This window comes from Mixophyes fleayi, chromosome 6, assembly GCF_038048845.1.
Source record: "Mixophyes fleayi isolate aMixFle1 chromosome 6, aMixFle1.hap1, whole genome shotgun sequence".
Lineage (NCBI taxonomy): Eukaryota > Metazoa > Chordata > Amphibia > Anura > Limnodynastidae > Mixophyes > Mixophyes fleayi.
Genome location: NC_134407.1, coordinates 33,699,584 through 33,714,033, shown reverse-complemented (window position 1 = coordinate 33,714,033; position 14,450 = coordinate 33,699,584). Strand labels below are relative to the sequence as shown.

Genomic DNA, 14,450 nt, shown 5'->3' with positions numbered 1-14,450 from the left:
CATTTCTACTGTAGATAAAAATGCAAAAGTCTTTGTTGCACACATTTGCAAATGTATGTTTAAGCCATCCTGCCACGCCAAGGCGCTTTTGCTATTAGGATGGTCCTACTCTAAACAATGAGAGTCCCATATATTTGGGCCATACATATGTGTTTTTAAATTGAGAGCTAACTTACCATTGTACCATTGTAACAAGATAATCAATGTTATTCACTTAATTTGTCAGTACTTTTAATGTTGCATCTGATCAGTGTATGTAAAGGTTTATCTACAAAAGAGCATTAGGTTATTTACTAAATTGTAAATGTGAAATCAATGAAAATTTAAATTCTTCATATTTTTGTTGTTTTTCCCAGTCTAATAAAGATGGAATCCATAAGATATGCCACTAAAATAAATTTCCAAATGCGCTTAAATAGCAGTGCAAAATTCACTTGGGTACTTAAAGGAATTAAAAACAATGTATTCGTTTCACTGACATTTGGTATGGACGAAGGTTAAAAAAAAAATATCCCGTGATGAGGATAAGCAGTGTTTTTATAAATAATACAAAGCATATGTTATGGCAATCAAACATGGTTCTTAACACATTTAACTAGTAAATAATTTTGCTCCACCCCTAGCTTCGCTGTCTGATCTTTTTGAGCCAGTGTGTCAGCCGTAGTTAAGATGGAGAGGGAAGCGGTGGCTAAGATGGCAGCGTCTGCGGACGGTCAGACTAAGTACGGGCAGTCGGTGAAAGGGCTGCTTACCGAGAAGGTCAGTACGTGCGGGGCTGACGTCATCGCGCTCACCAAACAAGTGCTGAAAGGATCGCGCAGCTCAGAGGTGAGGTGCACGGGATGGGCGTGGCCGGGGCGTAGGGGAGGGGTTTATTTAGTACTGACTAGTAGTCAGTGTCAGGTAGTGTCAGCAAACGGTACATAGAACATATGAGTAGGAGCAAAAGCTGGAAATACAGATAAACTCAGTGAGAGGGATGGAGGATGGGATAAGGCAGGATACACAGGGGATGTCAGTGAGAGAGGTGGAGGTGGGATAAGGCAGGATACACAGGTGATATCAGTGAGAGGGATGAGATAAGGCAGGATACACAGGTGATGTCAGTGAGAGGTGGAGGATGGGATAAGGCAGGATACACAGGTGATGTCAGTGAGAGGGATGGAGGATGGGATAAGACAGGATACACAGGTGATGTTAGTGAGAGAGATGGAGGATGGGATAAGGCAGGATACACAGGTGATGTCAGTGAGAGAGGTGGAGGATGGGATAAGGCAGGATACACAGGTGATGTCAGTGAGAGGGATGGAGGATGGGATAAGGCAGGATACACAGGTGATGTCAATGAGAGAGGTGGAGGATGGGATAAGGCAGGATACACAGGTGATGTCAGTGAGAGGGATGGAGGATGGGATAAGGCAGGATACACAGGTGATGTCAGTGAGAGAGGTGGAGGATGGGATAAGGCAGGATACACAGGTGATGTCAGTGAGAGAGGTGGAGGATGGGATAAGGCAGGATACACAGGTGATGTCAGTGAACGGGGTGGAGGATGGGATAAGGCAGGATACATAGGTGATGTCAGTGAAGGAATGGAGGATGGGATAAGGCAGGATACACAGGTGATGTCAGTGAGAGGGATGGAGGATGGGATAAGGCAGGATACACAGGTGATGTCAGTGAGCAGAATGGAGGATGGGATAAGGCAGGATACACAGGTGATGTCAGTGAGAGGGGTGGAGGATGGGATAAGGCAGGATACACAGGTGATGTCAGGAGGGATGGAGGATGGGATAAGGCAGGATACACAGGTGATGTCAGTGAGAGGGATGGAGGCTGGGATAAGGCAGGATACACAGGTGATGTCAGTGAGAGGGATGGAGGATGGGATAAGACAGGATACACAGGTGATGTTAGTGAGAGAGATGGAGGATGGGATAAGGCAGGATACACAGGTGATGTCAGTGAGAGAGGTGGAGGATGGGATAAGGCAGGATACACAGGTGATGTCAGTGAGAGGGATGGAGGATGGGATAAGGCAGGATACACAGGTGATGTCAGTGAGAGAGGTGGAGGATGGGATAAGGCAGGATACACAGGTGATGTCAGTGAGAGGGATGGAGGATGGGATAAGGCAGGATACACAGGTGATGTCAGTGAGAGAGGTGGAGGATGGGATAAGGCAGGATACACAGGTGATGTCAGTGAGAGGGATGGAGGATGGGATAAGGCAGGATACACAGGTGATGTCAGTGAACGGGGTGGAGGATGGGATAAGGCAGGATACATAGGTGATGTCAGTGAGAGGGATGGAGGATGAGATAAGGCAGGATACACAGGTGATGTCAGTGAGCAGAATGGAGGATGGGATAAGGCAGGATACACAGGTGATGTCAGTGAGAGGGGTGGAGGATGGGATAAGGCAGGATACACAGGTGATGTCAGGAGGGATGGAGGATGGGATAAGGCAGGATACACAGGTGATGTCAGTGAGAGGGGTGGAGGATGGGATAAGGCAGGATACACAGGTGATGTCAGGAGGGGTGGAGGATGGGATAAGGCAGGATACACAGGTGATGTCAGTTAAGTTAAAATTAATTATGAACTTTGTACATATGTGTATTATTGAATACATGAGCAATTACTTTCTCGCTCTTGTGTTTTGTAGCTCCTTGGTCATGCAGCCAGAAACATGGTAATGCAGGAAGATGCCATATTACATTCTGAAGATGTAAGAAAAATAATTATAATCTGTTACCTGCTTAAATTGAATTAAAGGCTAACTCAAGTATATATTTTTTCCTCTCTAAAGCGTAGACTCCAAAGACTATTTTTAGAAAGTAACAGAGAATGTAGATTAGCAGTTGTCTAAATTATATTAAACAGTGTATATAACCAACAGTTAATGTCCTCCAAGTCATTCCTTTGTGTTAAATATCACTTGGATCTTAAGCAGGCCATAAGTCCTGTGATCTTGGGCATTTAGCCTGATTCCGCAGATTGGGTGGCCAAATGCAATATCCAAAAATAATGTGATCATAATTGCTAGGATCTTTATCGGGCAAGTCCTTAAATAAAGTCGTAAGATGACCTTGAAAGCTGTGCCGCCATATATACAGTTATGGCCAGAGACATTGGCACCCTTGCACTTTTTTCAAATATCTTACAGTTGAAATTAACATTAGTATTTGGTCTCTGCAATTCTTTTTCTGTTAATATACTGATCTTTTTGTTTTTGATCCTGAATTTAATACAGTTTATCCTTTTAAATCAGAAAATGGAAATAAAAGGCGTTGACAAAATTGACACCCTAGACTTGATATTTGGTAGCACAGCCTTTCGTCAAAGTAACTGCATCAACCTATTCCTCTAGCCATGGATGAGCTTCCTGCTCCTCTATACTGGCAGGATACACAGGTGATGTCAGTGAGAGAGATGGAGGATGGGATAAGGCAGGATACACAGGTGATGTCATTGAGAGAGGTGGAGGATGGGATAAGGCAGGATACACAGGTGATGTCAGTGAGAGAGGTGGAGGATAGGATAAGGCAGGATACACAGGTGATGTCAGTGAGAGGGATGGGATAAGGCAGGATACACAGGTGATGTCAGTGAGAGAGGTGGAGGATGGGATAAGGCAGGATACACAGGTGATGTCAGTGAGAGAGGTGGAGGATAGGATAAGGCAGGATACACAGGTGATGTCAGTGAGAGGTGGAGGATGGGATAAGGCAGGATACACAGGTGATGTCAGTGAGAGAGGTGGAGGATGGGATAAGGCAGGATACACAGGTGATGTCAGTGAGAGAGGTGGAGGATAGGATAAGGCAGGATACACAGGTGATGTCATTGAGAGAGATGGAGGATGGGATAAAGCATGATACACAGGTGATGTCAGTGAGAGGGATGGAGGCTGGGATAAGGCAGGATACACAGGTGATGTCAGTGAGAGAGGTGGAGGATGGGATAAGGCAGGATACACAGGTGATGTCAGTGAGAGAGATGGAGGATGGGATAAAGCACGATACACAGGTGATGTCAGTGAGAGGGATGGAGGCTGGGATAAGACAGGATACACAGGTGATGTCAGTGAGAGAGATGGAGGCTGGGATAAGACAGGATACACAGGTGATGTCAGTGAGAGAGGTGGAGGATGGGATAAGGCAGGATACACAGGTGATGTCATTGATAGAGGTGGAGGATGGGATAAGGCAGGATACACAGGTGATGTCAGTGAGAGGGATAGAGGATGGGATAAGGCAGGATACACAGGTGATATCAGGAGGGATGGAGGATGGGATAAGGCAGGATACACAGGTGATGTCAGTGAGAGAGGTGGAGGATGGGATAAGGTAGGATACACATGTGATGTCAGTGAGGCATTGGACAAACTGATTCAGCCATCCAATCAGGTGCCTCATTAGTGAACTTTTATGTTTTTGTAGACTATTAAGCCTGGAGAAGAAACAATTACTTGCTCCAGTGGCGTTGCATTCAGTAGCTTCAAAATAGTCTAGGTCCTGAAGCATCAAAGCCAAGTGGTTCTACTACTTGTCTCAATTTATTCTATTTATTTATCGATGGTTAAACAGGCCTGATTGGTCAGAAGACATTAATTATATAAGTTAATATGTTCAAATGAAATAACCATTGTTTCTAACATATATCAAATGTTACATGATCCTTTCAGAGCCTCAGAAAAATGGCGATAATAACAACTCATCTACAGTACCAGTAAGTTTCTTTTTTAAATAATAAAAATGTATATCTATATATTATCTTTACTTTTTTCAATAATTACAAAGTTTCCATTAATAAGTTTATTTCCTTCCTTCTAGACAAGAAGCCATCCAGAAAAAGTAAGTATCCTTAACAACTAATATTTCAGCAGCTGTTAAATACATCACTCACAATATTATTTTCCCTGAGGTGTAATTGTTTATGTTGTTTTGTTACCCCTGTTTGTGTTGCCTAGTACTTTATTGTAGCATACAAGTTTCACTGCTCTGTTTATGAAGAGGTGAAGTCTGTGTGTACATACAGGGCCACCGAGCGCTATCCAGGCCACGGTGTGGCCCCTTCTTTGCCCCCAATTCCTCCAAGCCTCAGCAAAAGCCATTGCTGCACAAGCGACCTAGGGGAAATTTGTCCACGCAGACCAATATGAAGCTACTGGCCCACAACACAGCTCAACTTTGATGACGGATGGGAAGATGGGGCAAGATCCCCATCTGATACCACACTCATCCCAAGGAAGGCCGGTACCTAGGTACACTATATCCGTCCACCCCTTTTAATTAATTAATTCCATTTCTCACCCTTCCAGTTTTTGACGGCTGTATGGAGGTCAGATGGAAGCTTACTTAGAGAGCATTGATCTCTATGGAGAGACACTGTTGCACACAGGCGTCTTTCCGAGGCAGATGGCGGGGATTGGACCATGCTCTACTCTTCACCGGTTACTTTGGTAAGATGACTGTGTGCACTGCAATATGTAAGCTTCTGTTTCTCTTCCCTTCAGCTGTAAATGACGGAGAAGAAATAAAATAATTTAATGCAACTGTGCGCAGGTCCTTAATTGCCCACTTAAATCATTCAACTGACTGCAGCAGGATATAATATATATTCTCCACCAGCTGAAGTATGCTACTTATTTCATCAATACGGGAAGCTGTAAAACAAATCATTTGTTTGATTAATACCAACATGTAGAGGAATGCAATCCTCTGTGCATAATAATATATATGTTTACTTGACATTTTGTAGAGATTAAATTAACTGTACCTGTTAATGTTACTAAAAATATCCATATCCTAAACAAACACTGGTTGTATACATATGCCTCCTATCCCCAGTCCAGACATTGACATTCATGATTAATGATGGTCGGGGCAGACTTACCGTATTTCCCCATGTATAAGGCGCTCCCATGTATAAGACGCACCTTACTTTTGGCCCCGAAATTTGGAAAAAAAATATTACGGTAGCTGTCAAAAAAGGCAGGGAGAGTGTAATGGCCGGCTGCTCTGATAGTGATCAGAGCAGCCGGGCAGCACACTCTCCCTGCAATCGCTGCCACTGTGCCTCTGTCCCCCTCCTCCTGGATCCCCGCTGACACTCTCTGCCTGTCCTTGCCTGCTGCATCCCCGCTGACACGCTGCCTGTCCCCGCCTGCTGGATCGCGCTGACACTCTGCCTTCTGCATCCTGGCTGCCTGTCCCCGCCTGCTGGATCGCGCTGACACTCTGCCTTCTGCATCGCGCTGACACGCTGCCTGTCCCCCTCCTACTGGATCACCCCCCCCGCCTCCGCTGCCCCTGTAACGCTACCCCTGTATAAGACGCACCCAGGTTTTGGACCCAAATTTTTGGGGAAAAAGGTGCGTCTTATACATGGGGAAATACAGTACTTATTGACTGTATGATTTCAGAAAAAATGGGGAATCGGTAGTGCAGGTCAGGGATGTGCCAATTTGTGCCACACCCTAAAATGTTAGAAGGTTTGGGTATGTTGTGGAGAGACTATCACAATACATGTATATGTATAGTTTCATAAGAGCTGTTTGTGGGCTGAGCGAAGGTGAGATTGTAGCCTCTCAGTTTAGTAGACTGAGGCTGCAGCCTAATGGCTGCCTCCACTCTGTGTTTTTTTTTATTTAATTTTTTACATGAAATACATATCAGGATGCTCTTATGCGTACTGTACATAAAATGGATTTTTACAGATTGCCTTAATTGCAAACACTAGTCCTGGCATGCATACATCTCCGTCATCACTATCACTCAGCACTTACACATACCTTGTATCTGCTGAAGTCATACAGCTAAACAACATGAACCTGAGAGATGCCCAGAACTTGAATCGGCCGCATGGGTGCGCGCAGTCCCTTGGCATGCCCTTATTGTACATAGCCTACGTTAGTCCTTCCCTTCCCATGCCTGTTCCACCCTTCAAATCGTATACAGTCGGAATTGTCATTTGTTTGTGAACATCAATTGCATGCAGGTGCGTTCACTGGTTCAAGTCTCGTTTTTGAGCTTTCGCAGAGGCTTATGTTCCCTAATGAATCGCGCCCATACTGTGTATGTTAGTTTAGAATTAAATAATTACAGTCTCGCACAGGACAGAGCAGTGAAAATATACATAAGCAGATATGCATTGATCTCACTGCTTTGCTAACTGATTTTGGGAAGGTCACTTTACTTTCTTACGACTTGGTAATATTTTTTAAACAAGCATTTATTTTTATGCACATAGCAGTGTAGAAAATGAGACGGGCATCACTTTTTCCATGTACAAATGTGACGTGTATAAAAATTATGCACATACATTTTACAGATGTTTTTGGATGTGAGTGCTGCAATTTGAGCTCACGATGCCTCTAAATCACCTGGAAAACAAATCCAAGTGGGTTTAGCATTACTTGTAAAATAATCTGCATTCCTCCATGTATAACATCTTCCTTTTAATTCTCTTTTTTGTATATAGTGTTGAGCAATCATCAAACCTCCAGGACCAGCTGAAGCATCTATTAAAGTGAGAAGAACATGATGTTTAGTAAATCCTGCCTAACCTAGATCCGGAGCCCACTGTAATTTGCTATTTGTTTGGCAACAACAGCATGATCCTCCTTGATGGTACTGGACGAGTATTCACACTTGAAGATGCTTTCCTAAATTTGATTAGCATCTGTATTTTACCGGATTACTATTCCATTCTGTTCATTTATGTTATTTATAAAGGACTTGAGGACAGATGCTGTAAAAATGCTTCTTGGTACATGGCAGCTCTCTGAGCCTTTGCACATGGCGTAAATAAGAGATTATCTATTTCTTACTATTGTCTTTTCATAACTCAATATCTGTCAGTAATAGGTGGGAAATTAAGCTCTCAGTGGGAGAGCCACATTCCATCCGTTTTAGTTGATATATATATATTTAAAATGTACAGACCTTTGTTTTCGTTAGTCTAAGGCTTGTGGCACATGGCTGCACTTTTTCATTCGCAAAAGACGTATTTATAAGACACATTGGAATGAGGGGGAAATGTTCCTTCACTGTAACAGAAGAATGATTTATCTCTGACAACACTGCTATGGTAAGGGTAGGTGTGATCACATCAGAGATTCAGTTCTTATGAATGCTACACTTTTCTAACTTGAAAAGACCAGCATTCAATCACTGTTGTGTGATGCTTTACAGACTGAAGCCAATAGCCACTTGGTTATTTGCATCTTTTAGAGTTGGCGCTTGGTCACTGAACCCACACGCAGCATTACCATACATCAAAAGGCATTGTACTAAACAAGAATCTACATTATGTATGTTTGTGTGCAGTGTTTCATTATCTATCAGTGCAATTGCTACACAAGTACCTTCTGTGTGAGAGCAGATGGTGTGATCCACCTAGAGAGGCTTCTATGTCTGCTCCTAGCAATGAGAAGAATTTGCTGCAAGTGTCCGGTTGTAGAAAAGAAGCTAATCCACAATTTTATACTGTACAGTAAAAAAGAAATATTAAAAGTTAACATTTTGTTTTTGCATTTCTACTGTTTTGTGACTTTTAATAACTAAATGTTGGTTATTATCAAGATTTTTATATTTACATTTTCTGTTTCAGAAAAGACGCAGACTTGACTGTTCAATAAAAACTCCCTAAATCCTCGATTTTCTAATTTATTATTAAAAAAATAATAATTCAAAGGAAAAAAAACGTCTTCTTGCCATATAGCCCCATTGAAACGAATGGGCCATTGACATGAATGTAGTACAGTGTTGCCTACGACTGTGGCAGTTGTGAATTCATCTTTAGCCCTCCTAACCAGAAACAATTTGCCCACTATGCTACTTTATAAGAAATCAAAGTGACAGTATGTTCCGTAACAGCCATTACTGCAGGGTGATCTATGATTTGGTGGTGACATCCAAACGGTGACCAGCATTAAATGTCAACCTAAAATTATACATCATAAAGTGAAGTTAAGTGAACCCAGTTGTATAGTGTACATATTTAATGGTGTTTGATCCACTGATCCTCTGCAAATGTATTGTGTCTGTCCCATTGAGGAACATCTGTGGCTCCTTAAAAAATATTTGGCACGTCTGTGCTATAATGTTATAAACATGAAAGGTAAATGTGAACTGATGAGAGAAATGTTATAGCACGTAGAGTGGTGATTGAAAGTTGCTGAATCATTTAGAATGATTCCACTCTGTCATAATTTTAAATAAAATGTGATCTAGTTTCCTCATAAACATCCCCCCCCTCAATCCTTGGTTACCACTAGGGCTGGATTGAAACATTTTGTACCTCTTATTCTGCTACTGCCTCCTAACTTTGTGGCTTTTAACCTACCCCATGGTCCAACGAAATAAAAGGAATCCATATATTCTACAAATAATTAAAAATTTCTATATTTTTTTTAAGCTGGCAATGCATGTGTGCTCCAACATACTCCAACCCAAAAAGTTGCCTGTAAAGTAAAGCAAACTATAAAATATATTGAATTACTACCCATCACCTGGAACCTACAGGTTATCCTGCCACCCCTGCCATCCTATTACTTATGCACAGGCTTGCTTGTCACCATCATAATTCAATATTCACAGAGCCTTCAACTTGACCCCTTCCACAGGGTACAATTGATCTGCTCCTGAACTACGCACAAAACCTACTGTGGCAGTCACCTGGGCTGCGATAATTCATTGATGGTTAGAAAAACAAAAAAAACAAAACACCCTTCTCATCAATGAATGAATCCAGCCCAGGTGACTGCAGTAGTAGCTCAAGTGGGAGGTTTGGGAGATGAGCAATTAGGGTCTGTATTCATGGTACAGGTTGTGGAAGTAAATCATGTCTTTGTCAAAAATGGTTTTTGAGGACCTCAATAAAATAGTTGTTCGAGCTCATGACACTGCAAATATAAATTATTTGGTCTATATTAGGTAAATCATGTATAAAAAAGGAGGAAATTTAACACCAATTTTACTGTTCTCAGGAGTGGTTGTCCCACAAAAATTACTCCGGGAGGTCACAATGAGCCCTGAAGTTATAGCTATGGATTTGCAGGTCTCTGTTGCATTTTCTAATGCCTTCCATGCAGAAATTACTGAAAAAGAATCTTTTGCATGAGAGGAAACAATTGTTCTAACATTATCTGTCACAAGTATGTCATTGTTCTGAGACTCCAAGAGGGGAATTCAAGTACCGCAGCTTTGCATTTTTATCGCTAATACATTAACATCTCCGCTCATTTTTCCTCACACCTCTACGGGGTGCAAGGTAAAAATCAGTGGAGATTTCTGTAAAAATTAATTGAATCCCTCCCCAATTGACAGTGTACAAGTTGTTCTGGGGCTCAGTAGAATGTATTGCATATCTAACAGTCAAGGGAGCCCAAAGACAGTGGCGCACGCAGGGGGGGTTTCTGAGTCTCTAGAACACCCCCCCCCCCCCAACTAAGTGGCCACTGTCCTATACAGCAGCCGCGGCCAGGGCCGGATTAAGGGAATGGAGGCCCCTGGGCTAAGGGCGCCTCCATTCCCCCGTGAGGCCCCCATTGTGAGCCGCCCGCCCCCCAAAGCGCTTACCTGTCAGTCCAGACCTGGACTGGACTGACAGTGCTCAGCAGCATTGATCGGGCTGGGGGCGCACCCGCCCCCGGACCGATCAATAATGCTGCTGCAGACTTTGAAGGGCCCCCTGGATGCCCGAGGCCCCTGGGCTATAGCCCAGTTAGACCTCGGGTTAATCCGGCCCTGGCCGTGGCGCTGTCAAAGAAGCGTCCGCGGCGGTGCTGTAGTGTATACAGCACCGCCGCGGACGCTTCTTAGACAGCGCCGCGGCTGCTGTATAGGACAGAGCTGACGAAACGGAGCTGCTGCGCATGCGCAGCATCTCTCTCTCGGGTTGTGGTTTTGTTTTTTTTGGGGGGTCGGGGGGAAACCCCCCCCCCGACAATCCTTTGTGCGCCCCTGAAAGATAGATTCCCCCATATCCGGTCTAGACCACCTGGATGAACCAGAATGCTATTGGACAAATATTTGTAAACGGATGAGCTGAGAGTGCATCTTTTAGGCCTAAGTAATAAATAATATGTGAATCATAGTTTTGTTAGACATGGCTAAGGTTTGCTTTACAGACTCCAACCCTGATGCTAACAATCATTGAGGTAACTGAATTGTGGATTGTAACAACCTGTGTAAAAATGTGTACACAAACTTTTTCATATATAGATGCATTGGACACCACAATCTTCTGACACCAGGATTATTACATCAAATGTTTATCGGGGACCTGCTCCTTCCACATCGCTGTCACACGCAGCCCTGTCCTAATTAACATAATCACACAAATGGACAATCTCCTACAAGATTAGCAACTCACTGAAATGATCTGTGCTGCTGTGAACATCAGATATTCTGATTCACAATGCTGTGAACTTTGTGATGATCTGATTAAGTGAAAAGCACCCTGGAAGAGCAGGAGATGCAAACTTAGTACAAAAAGGTTCTCTCTCCATAGTCTTAACACCTTAGAAACAATATTCCTGCAGTAGGAGCCTGGTATCACTACTCAGGACTATTTGGGACCCTTCTAGTATCTAACTCATCTATGATTTCCCACTTGCCTCCATTCCCTTCATTAAATCATGACACTGTACCTGTAACATGTAGCCATGTCCTCGGGGCGTTCTGTGCTTGTACTCCTATCACTTTATTACCTCTATTTGCTCCAGGCTACGCTATCCAATTTTCTTCCCATCTGAACAGCAGTAGCTGCATTTGGAACATTACCAAACCCTTTAACTTTTGTCATAGAGGAAATTCACAAGATCATTTGGACCATCAAAAACTATTTTCTGGACCTACTCTCATGGCGTTTAATTCTGCAAGCCCTTGTGATCAGGTAAATACAATATGTACATTTCTGCAGGACTGTGAGGATACCAGTTAATGTTAGCTATTTCACCTACAGCCTTGCCATTCTGCCCCATGGGATTATCCTTTGTGCCAGCTGGGAGCCCTGGTGTCACGTGCTGGACCTTCCGGTGTGCTCCCTTTGTCTCTCCAGGCAGCGCCGATGCAGCCTGTTGATGGCAACTGCTATCTTGTTTCTTTGGGCATGTCTGAATCCCTTTTCCTTCCCTCCTATTGGCTCCTGCCTCCCGCCCCCCTATTGCCTCCAGTCTATTTAACACAGCTGTGGCTGCAATACGGGGCCAGTTTCCTGCTCCAGTGTGTTCCTGGTATCATCTGCTATCCGCTGTATTCCTGGTATCACTATCCAGTATATAACTGGCATCTATTCATCCTGTACCTCTTACATTCTCTCTTGATACTACTTACCTGTCGGTCAAATCTGGTACCTATAAGGAGGGCCTCGTCCTACGTGACGATAGCAATGAATCCAATACCTCCTTGCGGGGGTCCCTGGTGAACACCTATCTCGTGTTAGATTCCGCACCTCCACCAGAGGTTGTGTCAAGCCAGACTGACTTTTCAAAGCCAGAGTTCCTATATGTTCCTGGCACTCTGTACCTTGTTGGGTTTGGAAATCACGCAGTGGTCAGTTAGATAAAACAGAAAGACACGCTTTATTGTAAAAATTACACACTTAACATACCAAACTCAAGAAACAATTGCCAGAGAGTCACCACTACTCAGTGTACTAAGAAGCCCTTACCCTACAAGAGTTACCAGCACCAAAACTGCAGTTTCCACTCACTTAATTTCGAGCAGGATAGCCGCCAGGCCCGCTGGCATTGGTCTTTTAATGTCAGGATTGTTATTGTCGACAATCACATTGTCAACAATTTCATGTTGACAGGTTAACTGCTGACATTTCCTGTGTCGCAATTTAGTACCCAACCCGAAGGTTATGCACATGCATATGTGCAATACAAACTCAGAAAGCATGCAAAAAAAACAATATTCTATAATAAAAATTAACAACTCTTAATACTATAATCATATATTAAAATATGTTTTTTGTTGTTGTTTTTTTGACATGAAATACATAAATGCGTACTGTACATGTACAAAGATTGAAATCTCCGATGAGCATGCAGATTCACACCTACACGATTTACCTTCAGATATGTCATATTCATCTGTCGCAACCATCCGCTCAAAAGATTGTGACTCTATAAACTCTAGAGATCTGCCTACACTGCTGGTCATGTGTGCATACACACTTCAGAGTTTGCATGACATCGTTCCATCGCTGATAGTGCTTTTTAGTGCGTTTATAAAATCAAATCAAACAATACGATGTGCTTTGGTACAATAAAACATGATCGTGGGAGCGTACACCACACTTGCTTACTCTCCCGGAATGTCCAGGAGACCCCCGCATTTTGCGAGAGTCTCACGGACTCCCGGGAGAGTGTGGCAATCTCCCGGATCTGCCCACTTCCTAGTGAAGTGGGCAGAATTAGCTCCCAAACGCCGCGATTCCCGGTGATTCGCGGCGTTTGGCCCCGCCCCCCGCTGTCAAATGACGTGTCATTACGTCATGGGGCGGCGGGTCCAAAATGATGCACATTTTGGAGTCCCCCCCCCCCCCCCCCCTCCACGCCCACCTTCCCCGCAGCCTCCCGGAAAAGAAGAATCTAAGGATGGTAAGTATGGCGTACACACTAATGCAATATCAGACCTAACAGTCATTTATCGTTTTGCCGGGCACAATAATTGGGTGAAAAACCTGTAGTGTGTACCCAGTTTTGGACCTTGTGAGCAGGGGATGCCAACTTCTCCCCTCCCTCTTGTCTGTGAGAAGCAAACTGTAATCGGACACCGCTTATCTGTAAGTAGTATGGCCGTTGCTTACATGTATACAAATTTCGGAGGTCCTTTGCTGCTTGACAGAATATATAATTGCACACTTGTGAGATATAGACCAATAACCCCATAACATATGATCACAGTGTATTTATGCTGCATTTAAAATAACCTTCAATAAAACTCTTCAATCATATAAAATAAAATGCTAAAAAAAATTAAAAAAAAAATCCAGCATTACAAAAAAAACAAAGTGCCATCCTCAGCTGGGCACTTTGAAATAAGGCACAAAAAGTCCCAGACACACATTTCTAAAACAGTAGAAAACTAATGGCACGACACAGACTGACATTCAAGCCCAGGAATTTAAATGCATAAAATAAAAAATGCAGCAGGTGCGATGATCTTTGCTCCTGGAATTGTAAATTCATATAGACTGGTTCTACAACAGAGAATATATCACTTCTGCCTTACATGGAATGTAATAGCCATACTGGATTATGAATTATAATGCATAGGTAGTGGGAACTTTTCATTCCAGCTAGGACAGAGGTTATTTGTATGATCATTAACCAGCAGAGATAAGTTTACAATGCAGAATCCTCCATAACGTATAGCTGAGGTTTGTGAGTTCATGTCATGAGAGATATAAGTGGGAGGGAAACCATT

The 14,450-nt window shown here is 43.2% G+C and overlaps 1 protein-coding gene across 2 annotated transcripts; it reads left to right on the top strand.

Annotated features, from left to right (window-relative positions):
* The first annotated feature begins 632 nt into the window (after positions 1-632).
* On the top strand, positions 633-8,666 carry BORCS7 (BLOC-1 related complex subunit 7). 2 transcript variants are annotated; one of them, XR_012693340.1, is made up of 6 exons: positions 633-828; positions 2,669-2,731; positions 4,691-4,734; positions 4,839-4,859; positions 5,327-5,467; positions 7,489-8,666. XR_012693340.1 is itself a non-coding variant. In XM_075216233.1 (5 exons), exons 1-5 carry the CDS (start codon positions 670-672, stop codon positions 7,538-7,540), a joined length of 339 nt encoding a protein of 112 aa, XP_075072334.1. In that variant the 5' UTR covers positions 643-669; the 3' UTR covers positions 7,541-8,666. The 2 variants fall into 2 exon arrangements, 1 of the variants encoding a protein (XP_075072334.1); XM_075216233.1 differs by lacking the exon at positions 5,327-5,467 and having other exon boundaries at positions 643-828.
* The last annotated feature ends 5,784 nt before the right edge of the window (positions 8,667-14,450 follow it).